The sequence below is a fragment of the Strix aluco genome, chromosome 9, assembly GCF_031877795.1.
Source record: "Strix aluco isolate bStrAlu1 chromosome 9, bStrAlu1.hap1, whole genome shotgun sequence".
NCBI classification, from domain to species: domain Eukaryota; kingdom Metazoa; phylum Chordata; class Aves; order Strigiformes; family Strigidae; genus Strix; species Strix aluco.
In genome coordinates, this window is record NC_133939.1 from 22622544 (window position 1) to 22650404 (window position 27861).

Below are 27861 nucleotides of genomic sequence, written 5' to 3' on the forward strand. Positions count from 1 at the left end.
GCTTGAGTCTGTAGGATTTGCTCATCTAAAGCACAGTGCTGCTTTTTCTTTTGCATTTGCCTGCTTCCACTCAGTGTAAGCAGGTCCTTAGTTACCTTTCAGCTGACTAGTGTCAATGATAATAACAATACATTTTTATTTTTAGAACACTCAAATCTAAAGGCAAGTTAGCTCTGCACACATATGTATGCACACACAAATGTAAGTAATATCTGAACATTTCCAAAGGACAACAAGTCCTTTTGGAATAGTAATGAATAGAGAAATCATCTTGTGCCCTGCATGAGATAGGTGCATTTCAAGATTTTCCTGTATAGCTTCCATGAAAATTGGCCCCTAAGCAAGGGTGTGAGTCATTGATGAATACAGCTCTAAGGCTTCATGCTGTGCAGCAAGAGCTGTAAAAGGCATTAGAGGAACACAGGGGAGGAGGAGGAGAGAGAGAGGGGGTTAGGAGGTTATTAAATAAAACCTAGTAATGGTTTTACATGAACATTTTCTGAACAGTGTTTTGAAAACGTACATCCTAGCCCACTGGGCACCATTCAGACTGCTGGCTGCAGTGCCCTCTCTTGGGTGATGCTCAAAGGGGCTGTACAGACCCTTCGCCACTGACATAAAATAAGCTTTTGTCTCTGCTTAAAGGGATTTGTTGTTACAGCTACCCTCACAGTCTCTTAGTGGAAACTCAGGTTGTGCAAGTAAAATAAATTACCCTATGTTGGTATGGTTTACAGTAATTTTTCAACTCAATATTGCAGCAAAAGGCTGTTTTTTTCTCCTCTGCACCCATATCCACCACACAAAAGCCCATGCCCACAGCACTGTACCAGCAAAAGTCACAGCCTTTACCAGCACAACTATGCAAAAAGTACAGAATGGGCCAAAAAGAACCTATTGGTGACAAATCTAAACTTCCTTAAACTTAAGAAGGATTAGATTTTGTCTTATATTTGTCTTTTTTTCCTAAAACCAATGTATTAAAATTGGTGTCAATTTACATTCACTGGTTAGCAATAGACTATATGTAACTGATAACACATCAGACCTGGATTATGAGCAATTTTCCTTTTTATGCAACTGTGTTTCTCCTATCTAAGTCAGGAGATCCAGGTTTCAATAAAGACATCAGATTTTTAGTCAATACATAAGTCATTATCATGCCAGATTCTCATCCTTCAGACTTCCTGCATGTTCTGATTTCATACTCACTCGTGCAGTCCCCTCAATCTCTCTTCCCATTTTTGCTTCTTCCATTGTGTTGGCAGTCTTAGTGCACCCATCTGAAAGAAAAGATACAATGTGTCCCATTACATCCCATTATCAAACACCCTGCGACTTACAGAGGAAAAGGTTCACATGGGAAATTTATTATAAACAGTGATTAAATGACACTAACTGGCTACACTGGGTTAGTTATAAATAATGAAATAACCCTTTAAATGAGTCTTTTTTTCAGTAAATGGCTTAGACATACAGTCAGGAAAAAAATGTTTTCCTGTATTTTAGATAACAAAAGTATCATTTGTTAGAAAGCAAATCATAATTGAAATCTTTATTTTCACACAGATAATAATTTAAAGAGCTTGGGCATAAACAAACAAACAAAAAATGATTTTTTTTTTTTTAAACAGGCACAAGAGGAGCCATAAGTCCTTTAAAGGCCAGAAACAGTGATTTTACATTTATGTAATTTGAACAAATGGGCACAGTGGTCTACGTAATTGAAAATTCAATCCAAAAGGATGTTAACAGAGGAAAATAGTTTATCATGTTACAATTACTTTTGTTTCTCTAACAGCTTTAAAAATAACACACATAATTTAGAAAAAAGCCCTTCTGTGTGTATATATATATTTTTAAGAATAGGAATTATATTTTCCCTTTTAACTGAGGAGTCGATAACTGCTGTTCTTAAAAAAAACCCAAAAAAGCCCCTGAAATACACAGACATGCAGCACCATCTGCTGGATTAGCATGTCTGTCAAGCGTTTATGCATTTACAGAATATATTAGCACAGGCAAAAGCCATACACAGGGAAAAGCCATACAAACAAAAGCATATCATGGAGATTTGTTTAGTCAGGATCAGGCAAGAGAAACCAAGCGGTGTAGAATTTCCATGAAAATTGTGAAATAATACTCTTTAGTCATACAACACTTTATACTTTTCAAGCACTATGTATAAATACTGTACTCACAAAAACATACGAACAGAACACTTATGATTACAAAAATTCAAAAGTTCAGTACATGTTTTAAATAACTGCATCAAGATTGATTTAATTTGGTTTCTTGCATGTATGCATTATGGTACATGATTATAAATTACCATTTTTCCAGTGTATGCCTGTCTTAGTGAATAGGACTGAGCGTTCACCTAATAACAAACAGCTATCTAATAATTTGCTTTCTTCTTCTCAGGCACGATCTGGTCTCAAATGTTATTTAACACACAAGCTCTGCTGGGATAACATGAGATTATCAGGTGCTCATCACTGCAATGCCACATTGCATTACAGATGTTAATTTAAAATCCCTGCAAGGCGAGTTGCATTTATTTTTCACAAACAGTGAGTAAAAGGAGGTTCTCATTTTGGGTAGGAAAGGAAGGGGCCCCTAATATGTACACAGTGATGTGCCACTGTAGTCTCTGCAGTCTTTCTAGTAGCTTGTAGTGTCTTTGGAATCCAACCTTTTCATTCAGGCAGGTCACCTAACTGCACTCTGCAATACCTAGCTCTTGGCACGCTACCCTCCAGTGGGTCAAAAAGCACAGTACTTAGCAGGCAGCCCTTTCACCTGACACCTTCCAAACAGCTGAAGCTTCTGCTTTGTTATCACACCAATGCATCTCCTCTGCACTGATCAATGCCGAGAGCTGCTGGTCCTAAGAATTCATTTTGAAAAGCCAGCTGTCTACATGTCAATTTTCTAGAAGTCTCCTCCACATATACTAGAATCAAGAATACATATACCTTACAAAGCCTGATTTTTCTGCCTATAGAAATTATTCTTCTTAATGGCCACATATCTCAGCTATCTTTTACCCTCCTGCAGATGACCATCTTTGCCTTGTCCACTCTGGTAATGTAGGTCAAATCATTCCACCTTCCTCTGGAAGACACAAACTGTGCTCTGCACATCATTCTCACAATCAGATGGACATAATCACTGAGCTGCATGCTGTAAAAGTGTATGCAAGGACATCAAAAGAGAGGACTTTGGCCATCACAACTTCATACAGCACAGAGGGCAAACAGGAAGGTGACAGGAGGCTGCTTGCTGCCAATTACTGTCTTGAGCTACATTTTCCTGATGGTTAGCAGGACTGCCAAGCTTGCTTCTTCAAAAATATTATTCAGCCCTGTACCATTCCTCTATTTTTAAGAGACTAGGTTGCCTTCTCATACTGTTCTTTTTTCTTTCAATACTTTTAAGAATAACTTGAGACTTTTCTCAGGGGGACGATCAGTGAAGTGACCAACAATTGAAGACCAGCAATAGTCTGTGCAATACTGCAAGTACCCCTTTTGGTGTATCCTCATCAGGCCTGACTTTCACCGTTCTTCAGGAGTCTTTTATTCTCTGAAAATGTTATTCCATAACACACGCAGGGATCTAGCAAGATCAATGTCTCCTGCTATGGTCAGTGTTGCTACTATGACAGAGGCCCATGTTTTATAACAAACCTGTGCAAATTCCTTGCTCCTCCAAACCACCTCCCAACCATTTGTCAGTGCTTATTGCTGTTTTGTTCAGGCACTTTTTAATCATGCTTTGATTCCTTTAATATCTTTTCAGATGTTTCAACCAGACAACCAGGGCAAATAATCACCACAGAGGGTTTCTGCAGTAAGACTACACTTCCTGCCAAGACTAGGGTGCCTTTCTCCATCTATGACTGATGGAACAAAATGGCAGAGGATGATTTGCAACCTAGAAGTACAGGTGGGTTCAAAAAGGTAACAGCCAAGTTTATAAAGGATAGAGCATTAGTGTTTGTGGTCACCTGAATGCAATCTTTGGCTCTGGAAACCCAGCTGTCAGTCGTTGGGGGGTAAGGCCAGAGGCCTGTTCAGAAACAGGATGCGAACCACGTGCCCTGTCAGAAATCTGCCGTTAGGTGTTATCGGCAGCAGGTGAGCTACCCTGCGGCTCGGACCCCAGAGGGGACGCAGCTGTGACTCGGGCAGGGCTGGCGGGGAGGTCACCGAGCCGTAGCCTCGAGGCAATACCAGCCTGGCACTGGGCCTGATGCCTTCTCTTCAGCACCGTTACAGGCCACTGCGGGCAAGGTCGAGTAACCCCAGGGCTAACAGCCGCCCTACGTATGAGTTCACGTAGGCACCGAGACCAGATATGTCCAAATTCAATGTCCCCAGGTCACGCCAGGCCGCGGCTCCTCCCGGGGTGAGGCCGCCAACGGGCGGGAAGGACCGGGCCGCGCCGGGCCGGCCGGGAGGCAGGTCCCACCTCAGCCACGCCCCGGTCGGTCGGTCGCCGCGGGCTCGCCGTTGCTAAGGCCACCGGCGACGCCCGGCCCTGCCGCCGTTCCGCTTTGCCTGCCGCCATGGACAGCGTGGGGAGCCGCTCCACCGCCTCAGTGCTGGCCGAGCTCCGCTGGGACGATGGCTACGCCGTGCCCGTGGCCAACGCGGAGAACAAGGCACTGGAGGACGAAGTGAGCGCGGGGCTGCGGCTGGGGAGGGAGAGGGATCCGCCTCACCCCCTGGAGGGCTCCCCCGCTGCCGCCCGGGGCGCGGAGCCATCGGGCCGGCCCCTCAGCTCCGAGGGGGCCGCCGCCCTGCCCCTCCCCGCCCGCCTCAGGGCGCGGGGCGCCCGGGGAGAGAGGGAGGAAAAACCCTTGAGTTCCGCGGGGGGAAGCGGGGAGCGGGGCCCTCCCTGCCCGTCCCCTCTGCCGGCGGGGGCCGCCCCGGGCCTCCCGCCGCCCCTCGCTCCGCGGCGGGGCCGTTCGCCAAGCGGGAGGCTGCCCCTTCCCTCCGCAGAGCTCGGGATTTTCTTCTGCAATCGCTCATTTCGCTGCTCGGGAGGAACGTAGTGCGTGCTTCTGACGTTTTCTAATTAGTAATTGCAATGCCTATATTTTTTAAGTAGTTGCAGGAAATAAGTGCTCAACTAAAAATAGTTACTTGACAATTCTAATTCTTAAATAGCTGCAGAAGATGCAAAAAGAAAAAGTAAACCTACAAAATGAGTTGACCAACTTTGAAGAGCGTACAGAAGCAATGACATCTCATTTGAAAAACGTAAGACAGGAGTTGGGCTTCACTCAGGTAAATCGCTGCCACCAGTAGATCCATGTTATCGGGCAGATGCGTAACCTGGGTATCCTTCTGTGGCTGGTATCCCCAGATACTTTGCCAGCTTTGTTAAGAGATTTGTCAGGACTTTATTCCAGGACTTCCACAGGAAACAAAAGTTAAACCGTGTAGCTTGGTGGTATGATTTGATGGTCATTAAAAAGACCATCCAAGATGAAAAAGACAATCCAAGATCAACAACAGACTGTACCTACAAGAAAGACAAGAAGGATGTATTTTAGAATTCTTTATGAATGGGGACTTTTATAGATGATAAGAAAAAAATCGGTCAAGGAAAGTAAAACATCAGTGTAAGGGAAAAACAAATTTATAATCTTTATAATGGTCAAGAGTTAGTTGTAAGGAGTTAATTCATGGACTTGAAAAATGAAGTGAGGTGGTTAAGGGGTAAGTCTTTGCTTATACTCAGAGTTAATTGGCCAAAATGGGTGGTTTAAGACTTCTAAAAGAGTTCTGAGTCAAAGCTGCACGCCTTCCAGGTAAAATATCCTCGGTGAAAAAGTCTTAAGAAACTTCCCTGCTGAACAACTTTTTAATTTTGGGGGGCTAGATTCAAGTTTTAATTTGCACATGAAGGAGACATCATGTACTATTCTCTATTTAGGAGAAGATCCTAGTAAGTAGTAGATTTTTTATTATACAAGATAAAAAACCCCAAACTGTTAAACAACTTTTGTCAGAAAGATTAGAATATAGAGATACTGCTATGGGCCAGCCTGGTGGTGGTCTGTCTCAGCATGAAACAATAGAATTATTTCTTTTGCTCTGCCTCCTGAACTTTGACATAAAGCTGCTGGTGACCAAGAGACTAAGATTTTGATGTTGAAAGATTAAGATTCTGAATCTTGGGTGAAAATCTTTGAATTGAGTTTTTAGGGCTATAAAAGTGAATATCTGATACAATACAGTGGATGTGTGTATATATATTAGAATACATATATTTGAGATACTAAAATCCAAACAATAAAGTTTCTCTGAAAATTCCAGTATTTATGTGACAAAATCATACCATCTCTGACTTTGGATTTGGTTGTATGTAAAAAAAAAGGGGGTTTTGTTGACATATGCCTTTTGTTTATTGTAAAATGCTGAACTGTATTATTCTCTAGTCTCTTTACAAAGCCAGAGAGAATGAAATTGAAACTGAACAACACTTTAAAGCCCTCGCAGAGAGAGAACTTGGACATCTCAAAAGTGAGATTAAACGACTGGAAGATGAGATAGTTTCCTTAAAAGAAAAGAAAAACAGTCAAGAAGTAAGGCTTAAAATTTTTGTAAGAGAACACACATACTGCAGTTAGATTTTTATGACTTGTGCTCACTTTCACTTGCAGAAAAAATGGTATGTCAAGAATAGCTAATTATAATTAAAACTTGTAAACTATAATAAATGATCTGGATATGCTTTTCCCTGTGTAGGCAGGTAAAATGACTGAGGATCTCCTTGCATAGACTGGTCAAGACTTAGAAAATGTTAACTAGATACTAAAATACTTCAGTTCTTAATGTCAGATACACAGCCACATGTCCATATCACTATCTTGTTAATTCTCACAGGTATTTTCTTTATGGTTTAAAAATTAAATTGTCGGTGGCAAATCTTCCCCCATGAAATAAACTTGGGGCATGATTTTGACATCAAAAACTTGCTTTACATTTAAAAAAAAAAATAGTAATTTAATGCTATCTAATTACAGGTGTTTGTCTGTTTAATGGAACTGTCTGTCTGTGAATAACTTAAATTATGTTTGTTTATTTTTTAATTTGCTCTCTTTCTTTTCATTATGCCTGTGTGTAATCTCCAGTCTCTCAGACTGGGTAGCAGGATGAAGCTATCCTTGCTATTCAGCTGGATCCAGATTCTCTCATATTTGTGTCAGGGTCACTTCACAGTCACATAGGGCCATTTGTAAATCGCTATGCAGGATAAGGGTCTAAGAACTGGACCTTAGTGTATGAGGGAGAAACTTTACCCTATGATACCTCAGATCAGTTTATTGTGTAGAATAAATATCCCACATTCAGGTGTATCTCGCCAGAGGCTGACTTTTCTTTTTAAAATTATTTGCATTATAGTTTTGTGGCAACTCACTGTCTTGTTTCTTCTTTAAGACCAGGATGTGTGTTAGCATTCCTCAAGTATGATACACAAATAACAAAAAGGAAAACTAGCAATTCTGTTGACAAGATGTGTGTAAACTTGTTAAAGTAGCTTGAACTAGTTGTTTCAATTACTATTCAAAGAAAATGTTAGACATTAAATATTCACCCTTTAATTTATCTCTAATTTTATTAGAGTATTATAAATAAAACAACTAAGAAGTTGGAAAACTTAAAACGACAGATGAACTGTGATGGGGAAGTTCTGGAAAGCTGGATAAAGGAATCAAATCGTAAAGATAATGATGCTATTGCAATCCAGAAGTATGCACAACAAGATGAAGGGAAACTAGGAGTAAGTAGTGATGACACCAATTTTCAGAAACAAAAGAGAGAATCATTTTAGCATTTGAAGATTTTGTTTTGTTATCAGGTCAGGTAAGACTGAGACAAGATTTTGTACAATGGCGCTTTTAAACTGTTTTCCACTTAGCATAATAGTGCAATTCCATATGAGGCTCATTCTGAAGGTCAGAGAGAACAAGTTTTACAAAAGGTGAAAGGCATAATTGAAGACATTAATTTGTTCATCTGGGTAAAATTTAAGTCTGAATTTTTCTGAGAAAGTGCACAAATAGATAATAAAGCCTAGAAAACAGAGGAATTTAATGAAAATGCATGCCAGATATGGACAAATAGTGTAGATTTTCCCATTAGAACTGAATTTGTTAATATTACCGGAAACAAAGTATGGCTATTCAGTGAAGCTGCCTAGAATAATGAAAGATGGTATAAACACTCCATCACAAGCTCAGAAGACTTTTAGTTCTCAAGTATAATATTCATTTAGAGATAAACATCTCTGGTTAATATGCTTTTGAACCTTTAAATACAGGGAGAAGAAATTGATTTTTACTCATTAAATACTTAATGCAAAAACTTCAGTTTACACATCTCAGTGATATCATTTACATTAGCAAGTCACACAGCGTAGTGAGAAGAGTGAAGTGAAATAGCTGATGCTGAGGACACCATGTACACAATTATACGTGGTGGAGGGTTACTTTGGCCTAGCTTCGGTCTGGTCCCAAGGGCTGATGAAAGATTATGGCCTCTTGTATGACCCAAAATCTGGGAGGCAAGATTCTCAGTTGTTTTCTAATCCACAATAAAATTGATGCCTCAGTAATTCCACCCCTAATTGTAGCAGAGCTTTAAGAATTTATAAGACATCATATATGTGCTTTCAAATACATTATATTTTCATATCCTTTCATTTTAGGCATTAACCCTTCAAGTAGAAAAGTTGACTATGCAAGCAAATCAGAAGCGCAGAGCTCTTGATCATGAGTTTACAGAAACTATAACAGCTCAGGTTTGTGCTTAAGGTTCTTGAAGATACCTTGTTATATATGGATTTTTAAAAATCAGAAATCATGGGGGTGCTTTCTTTTAAACAGATAGAGCTTGACAAGACAGCTGAAGATTTTCGTAGAGTTCATGAGGAGAGGCAAGAAGTCATCAGGCAGTGGGAGAATGCAATACAACAGATGCAGAAGAGAGATCAACAGATTGATCATTGTGCTTTGGTAAAACTGTTGTAACTGATTCATATCAGTGTATCAGCCTACTTTTGTATCTATGATATTGATAGGAACTTTGCCAGTCGCATATAGAGTGATTGGGTCTTTCAGATGTTCACTGTCCTCTTTGTGTTTACTTCTATTTTATTAAGGTGTTTCAAAGTTCAGATATTACTGAAATGAGTCAGAATTTATTTTGAAAGCAGTATCTCTCAGTGTAAGTAATGGTGCTCTGCTTGATACTATGCAGGGTTTAATTTTCAATCTTAAGGTTGTTGGAAAATGCAGAGCATGCCAGTTTCAGTATCTTCTTTTCTGTGTTCTAAGAATTTAAGAAGCAACAAAATGGGGTATTGTTTCTTAGAGTGTAAGGACAGTCAACTGCAAGGAAGGGATTCTGTCTCTGAGATGCAATATAAAAAAGAAAATAGAATATTTGTTATTGAAAGAATTAATATTACTACCTCTGTGAACAAATGCATGACTAACATTTATGTCAGAATTATGATAAATAATCACAATAAGGTTAAAACTTGTTCCTTAAGTACATTCTGCAAATGGGGAGAAGCAACAGCACTCTTACCCTGTTGGGCATTATGAGTTAGTATTAATTTCTAAAATGTATAGTGTTCATCGGTTTTGTCAGTGTCTTATGCACAGATGGTACAATGGCAAGAGGTACAAATAAAATATATTTTATCCTGGCTTTGTCAGGAGAAAGGTGAACTCCTCAGAAAACTTCTGCAGGGCAATAGGACAGATGCACCAGAAAAAGCTTGAAGGATCGGTGTAGAGAAAAAATGTATATATGTGGATTCCAAAGTAACAATGGCTTTTTTGAAGGGGGGGAAGAATAATTGCATGTACAAGAAGGGTCTACCTAAATCCTTAGCTCTGCTGGTATTTCCTGCTGAAAAAATATCAGCTTTGTTATGTTGCACATGTGGATATTAGGTTGACCCTGAGCAGAAACATGGTTTAAACAGGTAATAATAGAAAATGACAAACCAGAAGAAATATTACCAAACAGAAAATATAATGGTCTAATTTAGCTGAAATATTTTGGATTTCAAAGTATTTCAGGTCAGAACATTCCTGCAAATAACAAACAACAAACAGATATTAAAGAAACCCCAACAGTGACCAAAAAAACCCCAGCTCTGGCCAACTTTCCATATATTAGTAGTCCATGGAATAGTCCTACTGATGCTTTTGTAAACAGATTTTTTTTTTTACATTAGAACTACAGTATAATTTTCCCAGTAGCTAATATTTTACTTAACCTTTCAAAATACACAATTTTCACTCAGTAGCTATAAATCTGTCAGCTAAAGTAAGCACCACTACTGTTGGCAATTTTCCTCTTGCATTTCCTTCATTTCAAGTCAATCTGAAGTTTTGTTCTCATAGCTTTTTTTTTTCCCCTGTTCAGTCAATCAAAAATTTATTTTAATTCATACAACTTTATAGTGTCATGTTTTTTTGACATTATTGGAATATTTTGGAAGTTTCCAGTCCAAAACAATTGTGGTATTTGGTGTTGTGATGTATTAGTGGAATAAAGTAATTTAAGAATGATGTGGTAACTAGGCTGTCTCATGTAAAGAGTAGTCTTAATAGCAAGTCTGTCTTCTGGTTGTACCCTTTATTAATCTAACAACATCTTAACTAATGCAAGCAAGTCTAAAATGTTTTTATCCTGATAGCTAATAACAGAGATAAAACAGGAGATTAGAAAGAAAGAAATTGTGCTGAAAGAGAAGACTTCCTTTTTGGTAAATGAAACTCTTAATAATACGGAATATGAAAGGAAAATTTCTTCTGCTGAACGGGAAGCTACCAGCCTCCGAAATGAGTATCAGGCTCAGGATACTTACAGAGTTCAGCTGCAGGATGAGGTAAGGATGACCAAACAGCTCAGAAAAGGACAAACTATAACTTATGACTACATGGAGGAAGGACAGGAATAGCATTTGCTTTTCTCTGGTTTTATACTAGACTCTTAATAATTCAACAAAATGTCTGCTCTTCTCAGTCTACTCATGATTACTGGGATCTGAACCCTCAATTTAATCCTGTCATTGATAGTGGTGAAGAGATTAGTTTGTATTCTCTGTTGTGTTGGTATAAAATGGATGAGTTTTCTCTTAAATGGTGGAATACTATTAGATGCTTCAGAAGGAGGCGTGTCTTGCCTTTAGCATACATAGACAGCAGTATTGTATAAAGATGAGAGAAATCTCTTCCAGATTTCAAACAATTTCTATCACGTGCTCTCAGAAGTGAGTGCTGATGACCCTTTTAACCTGATTACAGTTCTTGGCGAAAAAAAACCCAACACTTTCACATGGCTTTCTAATCAAGAGGCAGTAGGATAGGGCTGCCCTGTGAACAAGCCACGCTTAATGCTGTCCATACTTACTCTGTTACTTATATTTAATCTGCACTTAAAGCTAGGAATGAGCTGCACTGCTGAATTACTTAAATGCCTGTAGAAGTATTTCTAAGAGATAATTCAAGTCTCATGGCTCTACTGAGAAGGAATACACTTGTATTGTGTAAATTTTAACAAGAAAATGGTGACACTGGGCTACTCAGCAAGCTTGGCAATGTAAGGAAAAAAACCAACAACCTGCATCTGCTGTTGCCTTAACTTTGGATAGTTTTTCTGTAGCAGGTGGTTCATAAACTGATATCCTTATTAAACTGTAGGTAGCTCAAACAAGGTGTAGGCTATTAGATTACCCTATAATTCATGCAAACTTGAGGGTTCACAGAATTGGTAGGTTTTCATCTCTAAACTGTGAGACTCTTGCTTGAAGCTTTAAATAATTAATACTACATAATGTGATAATGAGAACAATCTCCCATTGTTAGGAGTTAGAACATCTGTGGCATGCAAGTGAGAAACAAGGAAAGAAACAGACTTACAGTTCAACTGTTGTGACCTCACAGTTTCTCATTCTGGTACAGACCTGCTCTATATACCCTTGATCAGGTTTCTTCATCTGTGAAAGAGAAGACAATTACACTGTTAAGTGATACTGTGAACACTAATGAGCTACGGATTATAAAGTATTCCTATCCTGTTTAATGAGTGCATGCTGTCATGTATTTTTTACCAAATTAAATGTGTATTTTTTTCACGGTGTTCCATTATCTTAATCCAGATCATTTTATGTACCCAACAAAGTTTGAATTAGAAATATTTATTAGATATGTAAAGGTATCCATGTTCACAAAGAACCGCATCAGTCAGCTGTGCTCTATAAAACCATGGTTCCATTTATACAGATGCTGTTAGACAAGAATTGCAGCCCACCGCACCTTCATAATTCATTCTGTATTCTTAAGTATTTTGTCCCAGTGTTCAGATTATGTACATTAGTCTATTGAGTTTACTAGCTTGCTGATTTACAGCACCTCAGAATTTGCAGCACTTCTCATTTGGAAAACATTGTTAAAAAGAAACGGAATACTTTCCAAAAAATAGGTCCCTTACAATTTTAAATATCCTGACATATACCAAAGTAAATAAGAGCTTGATTGCTCCATTTTGTAATTTATTAGCTGGATGCTTTGAAATCCACTGTGGACAGAACTGCTTCTGATCTGGAGTCTTTGAGAACACAAGTAACCAATCTGAAGAGAGAAATTCAGAAAAAACAAGCCAGGTAAGAAACAGAGCTTTAAAACTATCATTTGTAAGGATTAGTAATATAATCAAATCCTTGAGCTAGCAAAGAACCTTCAACAATGTTGACGATTAAAGCCTCCAACCTTCTTGTTACTTCATGTCCTGAATAGTTTCTGGCATGGGGCAATTTAGGAAATACTCCTGGTAATCCTTGTTTTTAAAGGGTGTGAAAAAATGAGTTAGGGTCTGGGTTATCATACGTTCAAATTCAGCCTGCTTTATTAGGCAACTGCTCAGTAAGGTATGCTGCTTGGGTTTGGCAGTGTTGTATATGCAACATACGTTTAACTTGTTAAATCGTGTAATTTTGTTTAGATTAAGCTTTCTTAATGAAAAAAATGCAAGTCTTTCCAATAAGCTGAAGCTTGTGACTGAGGAGACACTTAGTTCAGAGGACAAAGCTTTGAGGATGGAAGAAATACTAAAGGAAGAAGAAAAAATTGTCAAGGTAAAATGTTTTTCATGGTTTCTGCAAACAAGGATTCATTTGAATTTGCAAACTCTATCTAGAACAAACATTTATGGATTAAAATGGAATGTAAGTATTAATATGACATGTAGCTATTTCATCACACAATGAAGTAAGATGCATATAGATACATCAGTATCTATGTTGGGAAAACTCAAGCAAAACAAGCGGTCCTAGTAATTCAGAAGATGGTGTCCCCATATATTAACATAGGATACTGGGACTGCCATTGTACAGATCAGATAGAAAACCAGTATCCTGTCTGCCTCAGTGTGCTGAACGGGGCATTTACCTCTGACATCAGCTAAAAGCTACTTACAACTTCCTGGCTTGCTTGAAGTATAAGTTATTTACTGGAATGTGGCAAGGCTTTTTTATAAAAATGTAGCAATGTTTTGCTTCTGCTTTGTTACAACACTGAAAAATTTGAAAATCTTGTATTTTGCTTAGCCTTTTGGGAGCTGTCTCTAAACATTCTGTTTCATGGGCTGCTGAGGAGTGAGGGTCCTTGAACTTCTACCGGTTTCCTATCAATGAAGTTGCTAAAGAGTGAGAATCTTGTCAAAATGACTTTTCAGTAAGATTACCACTGAACACTCGGCTTTAGTAAAACACCACCAAAATTTATAAACCTCTAAAGAGCTATGATTTTGGCAAACTGGGATTAAAACAGATTTTGAAGTCTTTTAATCAGATTTAGCTGGCCTAGTCTCCTCTTCATTATTTTAATTCTACTACATGATACTCTGATACATCTACCTTTCTGTGGACTAATAAATAATTACTGTCTCACTTTAGATTTCATTTTCACGATGATAAAGATTTTGATCTGGGAAGTGGCACGTACAAGCTGTAATATGGTGACTTTTTTTAACATGTCTAATAATACTTTTTTTAGAATTCAAAACCCACTTCTTATGCTACAAATTCAGTATAGGAATAAAAATATCCCAATTCATTATCATCAGATGAACTGCAAAGGGCTTTGGAATAAATGCAATGTTGTCATGCAATCACCTGAACTTTCCCACATTTCAGAAAACATTTCTACTGTTTTGTCATTTTGCTACTAACTCTTTTAAAGCATTTTACTACTTAGCTTCTGACTGAACTTGATACAAATATTTTTTTTTTACATTATGCTGGACAATTGAGTATTGGATATGCTGAAGCTTTAATTTAACCTGGTCATGCTACAGTAAAGAATGTGACAGCAGGTGTTCCCATACAAGTGACAACAAAGCTGTATCTGTGCATACCACTGTATACTCTTTTTTTCCTATTTGTGTTTCCCATAGCATGGATGTGAAATAATCCCTTGCAGTAGATTGAGTGTTATTTTTCAAACTTCTTAACTCCACAGGCATTAACTGTACATTTTAAATATACATACAGAAACTAGAGAGGTGGATGTCTTTCCTTTACAGAGAGTTTCTTAAATTACAGGCCTTACTTACTGTTTTACTTTTTCAGATAATTTGAAAACAAGCTGTAATGATACAACATTTCATTAAAATGAAAACCTTATTTGCTTCTCCTTAAGACTGTTACCAGGGTGGCTAAACCATTAGCAGGGTTTCTCTACTTGCATCTGTGGCGGATAACCTAAGATGACATTGAGCTTGGCAGCTCGACAGCTTCAGGCTAATATTTTAACTAGGATGAACTGTTCTTGAACAATGTCTGTAATGTATTAGTCAGAAGCGTGCTTTCCATCACCATTAGACACACAGGGCTATTTGCTGCATCTATTAATTTACTGTGAAGAGATATTTACAGGAACAATGTGGATGAAATGTCACCATTTTGTGCTTCAGTTCTGTGATACTTCTCCCTCTTCAATCTGTGGCAAAACACTGTTGCACAGTGAAGCTTACTGAATATCTTATCTCTATTAACAACCTCACTTAAAGGGAGAAAAACAATTTTATGAAATAAATTAATTTAGATATGCAAGAAAGACTACAAAATGAAGGTCAAATCGTGACCCACTTTTAGTGGATGAATTCATTGTCATTAGCTTCAGAAATACAGCTCAGACTTGGGCACATGCATAAAAAGAGTTTACTTCTGAAATTAAATTCCTTTGTTCAGGCATGATCCAAAGCCCACTGACAGCAGTGTAAAATGCTACAGGCCATGACGATCTCATATTAAACTTACATCTGTTTTTCACTTCCTGAGTTTTAGATTTGGAATTGCATTTACAGCAAGTTCAACTACAAAAAAATTCTGTTTGGTAGAATGTGATTATGAACTCTTAGAGAAGGCGTGATCTTTCACTGTTATTAAAGCCAGCAAGATGGTTCACAAGCAAATTTCACAATGTATACATAAAAAACCAAGAATAAGCACATTTTTAATCAATGTAGAAAAGTGAATTCTAAGGTGTTTTGCAATACTAATTTAAATGTGCATCTTCAAACTCTGTCCCAGGCTTGAGCTAAATGTAAATGAGTGTTTCAGAACAGGATTGTGATGCCACATCACTCGTTTTAGAGATGTACCTTACAGGAAACTAGCAAAGCCTGAGCTCTGGAAGGTCTTTTGGTTATTCGGGTGCGGGGGTGGAAGAAGGGAGTGAAAGAATAAAGTTGTTTTCCTTGGTAGGGTTATAAAAAGAAAACAATCTCCATTTTGTCATTTTCAGTACATTTCAGATAACCTGAAATGTTCAGCATTGTCTTACTATAACAGACCCTACTAAAACCTCATTTCCTGCACTGATTTAGGTGCTAATTGCAATTTATCTCTGAGAATAAGAACGTGATTTTAAAATGTATAATTAATTTTTCAAACAAAATTATTTCAACTTAATATAAACACACATATGTACATTGCATACACACAGAGTTACAAGTTTTAATAAACCACCTTCTATTATATTTCTCCAAATATTCACATATACTGGAAGCAATACAGAGGGTTTTTTTGAAAGGATGACAGGAATTCTGAAAGGCTGAAAAGAGTAGCATTCCCATAATGGAATAAAAAGGTCATGTAATAGTAGAGCAGGATCCAAGTAAAAAAAAAAGAAAAAGATTACTTTCTCTTTAAGTCAAAGACTTTTCTTGCCAACCATTTTGAAGACCTGTGAAATTCCATGTTTGTATGAATGGATATAGCATTGAAATTTTTTAATCTTCCTGTATATGGTTAATAAAAGCAAGTAATTCCTCAGAAATTCCTTCTGATGTGATTAATTACTTCTTAATGATTTGTCACCAGGAAAAAGAAACAGAAACGAATGAGTTAAAAGAACTGCTTTTCAAGAAGACTCAAGAGTTAAAGGTGCAGAAGGATAAGGAGAAGTGTGTTCTAGCGGAAATTGAGGGAAGTAGAACATCACTTAAAAATCTTAAGAGTCAACTTCACAGACTTGATGCAGATGTATTAAAACAACAAGAATTACTATATAACCAGGTAAAACGTTAACATACTTTCATACTATGATTGACACTATGTTTCTTGGGTCTAATGAGAGTAAATTGCTTGAGTTCTGTGACCTTTGTCAACATCTTACCATTTTGGAAATGCCATGCAGTACAATTTGAAGTCTGCATTTATTTCTGTCTCTAGATATATGGATAAAATTGAAATAACTGAAACTTGCTATAGTATCAGCTACATTATGCACTTGTGTATTTCATTATTTTTTGGATCTGCTGCTTTTCCCACTAACTTCTCAAATCAGTTCTTTACTTTGATCCCTCTGAACCACAGACACCTCAGGGTAAATTTTTAAAGCAATACAAGAGGTACATGCCAAAATCCTGTTATTTACTAATTGGATTTTGTGCACATTTCCTATGCACCACTTTGAAAATTTGTTCTTTTATATCAGCATCCACTGGTAACAGCAAGATGGCAACTCCACTGTAAGCCTCCCTACAGCAGGCTGTGCTGAGTATGCTTTGTTACTCTTTTAGAAGATTACCCCTGAACCATCACTGCACATCAGTCATCTGAGAATATTTTGCTAATGAGGTCTATAAGCCATAAATTATTATAAAAACAATAGCTTAATTGGGTGACTGTCCTAAAGCCAACATTTATATCCAAGTTTATATCCGGTGTTTTAGTTTTCCAGGAAAGCTGTAATTGCTTATCTCAGACTATTAATTCTTCTAAAAATTATTTTAACAGGATTTTTATATTCAGCAAGTACAGAGACGGCTGTCACGGTTAGAAGGGGAGGTTAATGCAGATGAAAAACAAGTTTTGGAAGCAAAAGTTGCTGAACTTAAGAAAACTTTAGAAGAAAAGAAAAATACATATGATGTTTTACATGCGCAGCACAAGAAACTTCAGGTAACTTCCTTAAAACATCAGGTTTACTGTGTAACACCTAGAAACCTCAGTGAATTAAGTAGATTAGGTTTTACTAATTAATAACTTGGTCTTAGATTAGAAGATTAAAAGATATCTGAACTTTATGTAACCCCTGTGGAAAAGTTCTTATGTTCCCTATACCTTCCAGAAAAATAGGTCTTTACTGCACAACTGAGACACCTTAGCATGAAGACAAGCACTGAAACGTTGGAAAAGCAAGCTCACACTTCATTTAAAGATGTGACTGACTGCTTGCTAATGTCAGAGTTTATCGTTAGGACCATGCTGAAATAGGAGAATGTTATTCTGTGATGCTACTATTTTGATATTTTTCATAAAATAAGTACATTTGCATTTGAAATTGTACAGAGTAACATTACTGAATTGAAGGGAAAGTATTGGAGTTAGTTGACCCTATCCTGATACGTAATTCAGAAATCCTATTTTTCTGTCTTTATTCCCATGTGAGAATTCTGCATATACATGATTGTTCTCTGGTTCTCCACTATCCAGTGACCATCATTAATTCTCTAAAAATGCACTTACCTTTCTTGTAGATATGAACCAGTCAGTTATTCCGTAGCCAATTTATAATTTCTTTTTTTAAGAAAGGTATTTGTTTAATATTCAGCTATATTTTAGCACTTCTAGAAACCCCTTTTCAAAGAGAAACCATACAAAGTCAAAAGATTTTTTAATAAAGCATCACAACTGGTTTCTCAAAGTGATAGTTAAGAAAAAAATTGATCAATTTAGTGAGGGGAAGAAACTGCTCCCTTTAACTGGAGACCCATGCAATAACAAGATTTAATGTTGGGCAACTGTTGCCCACACTTCCATTTTGAAGAGAGGCAAAATTTGAGCAATAAGTATAATCAAACATTGAAACACACCTCCAGGAATTTTTTCATACTCTGAAGTATTATCAAAGACAGATGGTTTTATGAAGACGAACTATGAATATCAAAGTCATGGTCAGACACACCAGGACATTTTTTTGTCTAGACCAAAAGATACAATTATATTAGAATTGCCCTATTGGCTGAAAGATCTATATTGTATAAATAACAATTACTACACTCCAAATAAAACAAGCAATAACATTAATATTGCAACAGCACTCTGCATGAGGACTGCAATGCTGTAGGCACCGTTTGCAGAGAAGCATATGGACACAAGACGATGATGGTTCCTGGTTCCAAGACTTAAAAATATCTCATTTAAAATTAACTGGTAGCTTTTGTTGCGACATACATTCACTGAAATAAATTAAACTTATTTGGAAACAGAGTGATGTTCATTTCATCAAGAGAGCAATGGATAAGACAGGAGAAGAAACAAGTGGTATGATGATCAAGATAAATGAACTAAATCTTTTCAACGAGAGATCAGATCAGGAGTTAAAAAAAACTAAAGCCATTAAGCAGGTACAGTATTATTCTGCAACTCTACTAATACAGGACATCTTTGTTTGTTTGTTTTTTTTAAAACACATAAACTTATGACTTGATCTGAAGGCTGTTGTCTGCCTCCCACAGTGCTACATCGTTATATCCATCAGAATCATCTTTGTAGTTTCTTGATTTACACCTTTCTTCCCAAACTTTGAAATAATTTTCATCACTATTACCTTACTAGTGAAAGTGTTGCTTCTCCTCTGTATACAGCAAAGTTTGTTTGGGTTATCAATTTAATCACAATACTTATACTGCAATAGCCACCTGGCCAGTGTTGGGTTTTTTCTGAGAAACAAGTGCCTTTAAAATAGAAAATGTATTTACTGTTCAAGGACATCTTAACCTAGCACTGAATTTTTATTCACACTCTGTGATGCCAACTAATGAGTTTGGCTCAGTTTTGTTATTAAATTGCAAGATTTTTTCCAGCAGATGGTTTGGATCTATCTATATTCCAGTTTAAGGAATTAGAAATAAAATGGAGGTCCTTCTCCCCATATTTTGATAAAAGGAAAAAACTGTTCCCAATCCTCTAATTATTGCATATTTTTTCCCACAGTAAGCTCTAGCTTTCCCAAAGGACGCACTAAAATAGTAGAACAATATAGGGGAAAGAGTTTTGCTATCGACTTAACTGGTGCACTTGCTCCTCAATGAAAACTCTCTCAACCTGGAACTTTTCTTTTGGGATGAAACTCAAGGGAACAGAAGAAAGAAGCCGATGACATAAAACAACTCAGAGAAAAAATGGTATAGAGCTTGGGATCCATAAGAGATTTTTAAAAAATGATTCAAAATGTTTGCATGCTAATGAAGTTCACCACTTGCTGCTTTTCATAAATTTTGGTATCTATAAATTTGCTCATATAATGACAGGACTTGTAGATTTAAGAATCTAGAACATATTCCGAGACAGCTATAATGGTTCAAGTGAGATATTAACTGCTTCAGAAAGTTCCTCGTAAGGTCTATTTAATTTCTTTGAAACCACCTGAACTGAAAGTAAGTTGTAGATGGAAAAGTCTAACAACACATAACTCCGTCTGAATTAGAAAGTCTGATGAATTTGTGTAAAACCATTCAGGAAACTACCCCTATTGCACTCACCAACTGTTAGCAAATGAGAAACTTGGAACATTTTAAATGCAGAGCAAAATGAGTCTTACGGTTGTATATAAAATAAAGATAAGGTGATGGATGCGTTATAAAAAAATTACCTTATTAACTGTTATAAATAATCTTAATTAAAAAAGCTTTCTTATTTTGAGACCTTTTTGGCATTTATTAGGAGATGATGGTCGAAGATAATCTCTTAAAACTAGAACTGAACCGTCTTCACGATACTCTGTGCAGTAAGACAGAGAAAGTTCTAACACTGGAAAAACAAAAATTGGAGTTAAAGAAAGCCATAGCAGAAAGAACTGAGGAAATTAAGATTCATAAGGCAATGCTGGATTCCCAGATAAGACTTGTGGATCAGGAACGGCAACGCATAAGGTAAATATTCTTATAGAAATTAAACTTGTAACTTTTACTGAGTACATTTTATATGGGGGCTTACTGCAAAATAGAAGCATTTTACCCAATTTCAACAATTAGAGAAATTGAAGATGAAATGAATTTTCCTCAGAGTTCTGTACTGAGACAGTTGAAGCTAGCAAGAGATCCCTTCTCTGAAATCCAGCCTACAGCTTTAACCCCTTGGTGATAGAGAGATTACTGTTCATACTGTTAGTGAAGATCCTCTACAGTACTGAGAGGAAACCTCAGCTGCAGACATCTTTGTAGAGTAAATGTCATGTGTGTGAGCCTGCATTTCTCAAAATAATCAGGAAATGTGAAATTGTTATCTGGAGGTATGACAAAATATTTAAAACAGAAAAGTTGCTTTTAAAGAGGGTTTACTCCCAACTGCTTGATAAAACTGTAATTTCTTTGACTCATGCTTGTTTGTTTTTTTAACAAATGAGCTCTCCATTATGTGTCCTATATAACAAAATTTAATCTTCTGAATTACATATGTACCCCTTTATAAAGCAACCACATGTGAAATAACTTTTCCCTTCTTTAATAATCAGTAGAAAGTATCTGGGACAGTTTTAGCTCTGAAATCCCAGTATCTATATCCAGCCAAAAATCAGCTCTTCAGCAGCTGAACTGCTGAAATCTGGCAGGCTTTTTATTCCCTCCTCTGCTAACCACACCCCACACAATAGGAAATTAGAGTGATTTAGTGTGACTGAAGCTTAACTGCTCACCGAGAGTGCAGACTGTGTGGCTTTTTTCCTTTGATAATTACACAGCTAATTGATACTTCCATGTAATTTGATTTGGGGTTGTTGCCTACTGTTGCTTACGCTCATCGAGTAGCGGCAATATTAAGGTAATATCAGCAGGGGGCAGCTTGTGCAGCTGTAGGATTTAAATGCCAAACTTTTAAGAATTTTGGGGGAGGACTGTGGCACAGCCTCTCACAATGCAGTGATCTGGAATGTGAAATAAATTTGAATCAGTTTAGAACTGCAGAAGAAGTGTAGGTAACCAGAAAAATGGATGACTCTGGCTGGGAGAACACAGAAAGCCACAAAAACCAGCAGCAGCAGAACAGCTGCCCTGCCTGCCTCCTGGTACGTGGGCAGGCTGCCGGAATAACACCAGTCATCTAAACTGCTATAGCAAGAACTGCCCACAGAACACTACCAGACAAACACTTTCTCAACCCATTTATTTTTTCCCAAAATAAATCAGTGCTGAATTTCAAGATCGCCTAAGTAAAATTGATAAACTGAGATGCAGATACGAAATTCTTACTGTTGTCATGATGCCACCCGAAGGAGAAGAGGACAAAACTCATACCTACTATGTAATTAAGGTATTTTATTAACATAATTCATTATAATTCAAGTATTTAAGCTATAGATTTCCCTGGGCTCTATTTGAATAACTAAGACAACATCCCTGCCTACTGCTTACTTTCAGTCTAATTGTTTTACATTATCTGACACTGTTGGTTATTTAAATGATACAGCAATTTCACATGAATATCTGTGTCAGTCCTAACAGCAGTGGAGCCTTAATTTTGAGCAGCTGGAAAATTTTCACTTCAGGGCTCATTGCTTTATAAAGACACAAGTAGTACCTGGTCATGTGGTAATCCACTATAAACTGAAAACAAGTTTATCAGAGTCTCACATGATCTTAAATTCTTCTACCCTTCAGAGTTGGTTTTAGGTATTTATTTTATGATAATGCGTTTATACCTTGAAGAATGTCAACTTTCCCCTTTTACTTATCAATCATTCATTGGGGAAAAAAAAGTAAAAAAAAAAAAAAAACAAAACAGTCTTTGTCCATGATGCAGTACCCTGATTCTGGAACAAGAATCTATTATTTTTGATCTCCACAAATTCTTTGATTTCTTCCTAAAGCAAAATGCTTCTAGCTGTGATCTTGGCTCTCAAGTCCATCTTTTTCTCATTCCTAAGTGTAAGACTTCTTAATGATGGTATTTGTGCTACTGTGAGATCCAGCACAGCAGAAGACCCTTAGTAAAACCCCTGTGGTCACTGTGGGTGTATACCCTCTACAACTATGGAGATTTTTCACCCTATCAGGTTTTCTGAGGGGCTACAGAAAACACTTCCCTTCGCCAGGTGGCTGTGTTTCTTAAATCTCACTGATCAGATGTGAGTAATTCCCAGACGAACTAGATGACTTTTAATACTCAGTGGGTTTATATAATGTACAATCTCAAGTCTTACCTGGATTTTGTGGGTAAAGGAAACAGGTGTGAAGCATATGCTGTAGTTCACATCAGCAGTGCAAAGCCTGGGAACTGCTTTGTACACAGTGTGGATGCTGCTAATTGTAAGGAGAGATACCTACAGTGAAATGCACATGAACTCCCTCAAAGAACTTCCAGTACCGTAAACTACTGTTTCTTCTAGTTATTCAAATCTCAGCTCAAGCCTGACAACACAGACAAGCCCCATAGCTACCTAGGATTTTAACCCCTAAATACTGCAGATTTTTTTTTCCTGTATAATTGTCCTCATATTTGCAGTATAGGTACAATCACCTAAAATATCAGCTTTATTTTCAGGCTGCACAGGAAAAGGAAGCACTTCAACGTGAAGGGGATGCTTTAGACACAAAGATCTGCAAGGCTGAAAAAGAAATTGTAGCTCTGGAAAACACTTTGTGTGTACTTAATAACTGCAACAGCAATTACCGAAACTCTTTCAAGGAAGTCACTGAGACAAGTACGTAAAATAGAAATTGCTATTTGCTGCGTGAGTTATGGATGGAGAGTATAACTCAGGTATATAGTGGGGAAATTCCATGGCACAAAAAAATGAATCAGAGACTAAACTGATAGTAGCAAAACAGAGTGTAATTCACATGCTACTGTGAATAGTTCAGCAAAATAAGCACAGAAGAAAGTGCAGTAAGGTGCACTTAAATAATATTTACATTCCTCCATCTGATTTATGTAAAAATCTCTAAGCCTATAAAAATTTTGTGAGTAATCATAAATAGAAATACTCAGAAGAGGCAAAGCATAAAAACAATTACTGGGGGGAAAAGAAAGTCGTTACCGGGAGGGAGGGGTGCCCACTAAAGTACATAGGTGTTATGGTTTAACCCCAACCAGCAGCTAAACACCACCCAGCTGCTTGCTCACTTCTCCCCCCCTCCCAGTGGGCTTGTGGGTTGAGATAAGAACAGTTTAATAATTAATAGAATATCCCTTTGGGTAGTTCGGGTCAGCTGTCCTGGCCCTGTTCCCTCCCAACTCTTTGTGCACCTGCTCCTTGGCAGAGCATGGGAAACGAAAAATCCTAAAAACTTTGGATAAGCGCTACTTATCAACAGCTAAAACATCAGTGTGTTATCAACATTATTCTCACACTGAATCCAAAACAGCACCGTACCAGCTACTAGGAGTAAAATAACTGTCCCAGCTGAAACCAGGACAACAGGTCTAGTGGATAAAACTCTGCACAAAAAGCAATACTTTCTTAGTAGTGCTGCATCACACACAGCTACTAATTCAAATTACAGAAGCAGGACAACCTGTGCCACTGTTACTTTCTTGTGGTAAACTGAGCCAGCTTGAGCACAAAACTGTACCCAGAGCAACTACACCGGCAGCTTAGGTATATGTACTCTAGTGATGAAGACCAATCCCTTAGCTACACCATCATCTCTGATTTTCACATGGAAGGGGAAGAAAAAAGTAGTAACCTGTCATTTGGGAAAATGATGAGGAAGAGTAGAACTGCACCATTTCAGTGTAATGTCAGAAGATTTAAAAATATGGACTACCTAACTACAAGCTTTTGGATATTGGAAATTCCTCAGAATTCTGGAAAATATCTGCATTTGTGGTTTCTTTTGCCACTTAGACTTCCTAAGCTTGGTCTCCTTCAGTAGAACTTTCTTTGTTGAGCTTATAAAAAGCAACACCATGAGAAATAACATAAACTTAATTCTAGAAAATATTTGATTATTTAACATTTGTGCCCTCTGCTGGCTCTGAGAGCAGTAGCTCTTAAATCATTCTAATGAAGCCAGTTGCTTTTTTACAGTGATCTGGAATTAGTAGTGGAGTATTTAAAATAACCCTTAAACCTTGAGGTCTCTATAATACTCCCAGCACTAAGATAGTAGTACTCTGTGATGCAGTTACTTTAAAGCTCAACTTATTTTAAGGTGAAAATTGAGTCGTATACATTGCTTGTCCAGCATTAATGCTGCCTCCTTGTTTGAGACCACAGGTGAGGAATATGAGGAAAAATTGAAACTAGAGGAGGAGAAAAGGGCTGCTGATGAGAAATACAGATACAAAAGACGACAGATCAGGGAACTTCAGGAAAATCTCCAGGTAAAATACAAGCAAAAGCTCTAATCAAACAGACAAGGCTGCAGCATGTAGCTAAATCCACACAAACCATCCTATTGAAAACAGGAAATTCTAGGACAAATTTTTGCCGGTTCTCTTTTATACCCTATGCTTTGTATGAATGGATACAATTTTTGAGAATGCTCTACCTCTCCTTTCAAAAATTAAGTGCTTATTTGAATTTTCTTGAATCACAATGAAACTAGGCTTTTTAGTCACATACAGCTAGAAGTTTCACAATCCCAGATGCACACTGAGAGACCCTGGTCTGGCATCCAAGAAAGCAGTTGTATTTTTGTGTAGCATACACCACTATATTGTATCATCCTGTCCAGCACTGCAGAAATTGAAATCCACACAGCTTGTGTCCTCTGGCATCTAGGTCCCAGGATTTTTATAGGATAACATATTCTCTTTTACTAGCATTAAACTTCAGTTTAAGCAGTATTAATTTAACTAAAGAAAGCTAGCTGATGTAATTTAGCAGGCTGAGCCGTAAATGCAGGTGAAGCATAGCTTGTGTTCAGCTTCCACATCAAGGACTGACTTGTGGTTCCCCTCATTATCAAAAAGCCCACTTGGCCCTTAAGAAAGAACAACACTTAACTCTGAATTGTGACATTTTAGTTAAAATTTTCTTAAGCAGAAGAAACCAAAGGGATCTTATTATATCCCACATGATTATTCTAAGCCCTGAGTCACTGCCTACATGTCAAATATTCCTACTGCTTATTCTACCACCACAGGACATGCACCTTAAGAAATAACATCTCTGAAATCCAAAAGGGACATATCTTCATCAGGGAGTAAGTCCTAGGATATAATGAAGTGTTAAAGCATACCCTTTCCTAACTTTTTTTTAAAAACAAAACCAGAGCCACGCTTAAGGGAGCTGATAGCGTTTGTTCCAGTCAAAGGTACAGGTCTCTTCCCAGGGGAAACAATGTTATTTTTCTTGGGATAGCTGGCACCAGTAAGTTGATACTGTGTCAAATTGTTTGTAGACACTGCTCAGAGGCACATCTGAAAATACATACTTATAACTTCATTAATTGTACCTTTGAAGTAATATTTTTTTAAGGTATGTAAATTATCTGGCAGTCTCTTTATCCAGGTATTTAGCCACTAAACAGTCTGACAGGCAGAAACTTTCGAGTTATCATTAGTATTAATTGTTTGAGCTACATTTAGAAACAAGCAGTAGCAATAAGATACTTCCACACAGTAATACAAAAAGTGAAAGGATATGAGAACTGCTTTATAAACTAAAACTGCTGTTCAAATGAATTTGCAGAGCATGGAAAAAGATTTTGATATAGTACTGAAGCAGGAGGCCCTCTTCCAAGAGCAAAAGAAGGAAAAACAAGCTCTTATTTTGCAGCTGAACAAAGACATAGAAGACCAGAAGCCCAAACTAGAAAGGGTTATCAAACAGGTTTGTATATTCATTAATGACAACTTCTAACTTTATAGTGATAGACAGTAGTATGGTTAAAACCACAGAATTTAGACTTGGCAGGTTTCTGAAAAAGCATTGCATTTTCTTAACAGTAGTGCTTTAAAAATATTTGTTAAAAGTGTTCCAGACTATCCAGAGAAATTCAGTCTCTGAAGAAAACTAAAACAGAAACACAGGAAGAAAGAGACATTGATCTTCGTGACTTGAAAAACTTCAACAGAACCATCGACAAATTGCTAGCTGATGTTCTAGAAGCAAATCCTGATTTAACTACACCCTTTCAAATGTACTTTCACCAGGTGAGCTTTCCAGTTAATTGCCACCAAAATCTTGATTGATAGCTCTAGTCTACTGATGAGTGTATTTCAAGGGCAACTCCTGAATTCAACAATAAACTACACTTACAGTAAAACAGGAAGTTCATATACTTTCAACATCTCTTCAGATACAAAGGATTATAAACCCTCCTGATATACCCAGTCCTATTATGCAACCATTATGTCAACTTTTTTTTTCCTTTTTGAATTTTCTAGTCCAATTTAGAGCTTCCTGCAATTAATTCTGCTGGTGATAGTCAAAGTTCTCGATCATCATCAACACAACACTCACTAGCTTCTACCAGGTAAGTGGTAGCAATGTGGTTTTGGTTTTTTTTTTAAGTTAAAGTTTAAAACAGCAAAATTAGTCCCTAAATGACAGAATTGCTCACTCCTCAAGGTCTCCTCTATCTTGTCTCCACTTCCTGAACACTCTATAATGTCCCATCTCTAAGTTTACTAGATTTTTCTCATACACAGTTTACTTCAGCATCCATCAATTTAAAATAGTAATTACAGAGCAATTACATTTACTTTTGCTAACTGTGCTGTAATGAAAAAGTGGTTTTACATTATAAAAGCACAAGTTTGAGCTCCAGCCACATTTTGCACTGGGTTGTGTGAGCTCCCTTTCCTAATTAAATAGGGAAGACAGACACACATGCTTTTACTGATACTTTTTTCCCCTGGTCAACATATTATTCAAGTAACTGTGCATGTAACATGCTGAATCTGTTATGATCCAACATTCCCACAGGTTACTTAAGCGATTAGTGGTAATGTCTGTGAGGATCATTGTCGGGGATCTTACCTAGAATAAACACTGTTGCTGGGTGGCTTTATTGTAAGCCACCATTAGAAGCTCTATTTTGGATTCAGGGATTTCTGCACACTGATGAGTGACTTTTGTATTTCAGATCCTCCAGAAGCACAAGTTCAGGCTCCAGTCAGACTTTATCACTCAAAGTCATAGATCTGAGCTTCCCTATCAACACTCCTGCAGAAGCAGCTGCTGTGGGTCCACAGCCACCCAGCAGAGCTAGCACCTCCGCTATTTCCAAATGCAAAGAAAGGTCTTAAGTAATCTTTTGAAAGCTAAAGCTTTACACTAGTTAAGACTTCTCAATTGATTAATCTCTAACGTATTTATTAAGGTATATTGGCAATCTTAGCATTAATCTCCATCAGAAATGTATG

At 37.4% G+C, this 27861-nt stretch overlaps 1 protein-coding gene and 1 long non-coding RNA gene across 2 annotated transcripts; one reads left to right on the top strand and one right to left on the bottom strand.

Annotated features, from left to right (window-relative positions):
* Nucleotides 1–1227: 1227 nt before the first annotated feature.
* On the bottom strand, nucleotides 1228–12045 carry LOC141927201 (uncharacterized). Its single transcript, XR_012624325.1, has 3 exons — nucleotides 11960–12045; nucleotides 5212–5535; nucleotides 1228–1283 (listed from the first exon to the last, which is right to left on the bottom strand). It is a non-coding gene; the product is annotated as an uncharacterized LOC141927201 (long non-coding RNA).
* On the top strand, nucleotides 4574–27806 carry CCDC39 (coiled-coil domain 39 molecular ruler complex subunit). Its single transcript, XM_074834205.1, has 20 exons — nucleotides 4574–4684; nucleotides 5178–5297; nucleotides 6455–6601; nucleotides 7642–7800; nucleotides 8728–8820; nucleotides 8906–9034; nucleotides 10735–10926; nucleotides 12599–12702; nucleotides 13041–13173; nucleotides 16423–16617; nucleotides 17341–17505; nucleotides 18816–18953; nucleotides 20272–20480; nucleotides 21732–21855; nucleotides 23086–23245; nucleotides 24764–24870; nucleotides 26183–26323; nucleotides 26467–26646; nucleotides 26881–26969; nucleotides 27582–27806. Exons 1-20 carry the CDS (start codon nucleotides 4574–4576, stop codon nucleotides 27742–27744), a joined length of 2859 nt encoding a protein of 952 aa, XP_074690306.1. The 3' UTR covers nucleotides 27745–27806.
* Nucleotides 27807–27861: the final 55 nt, after the last annotated feature.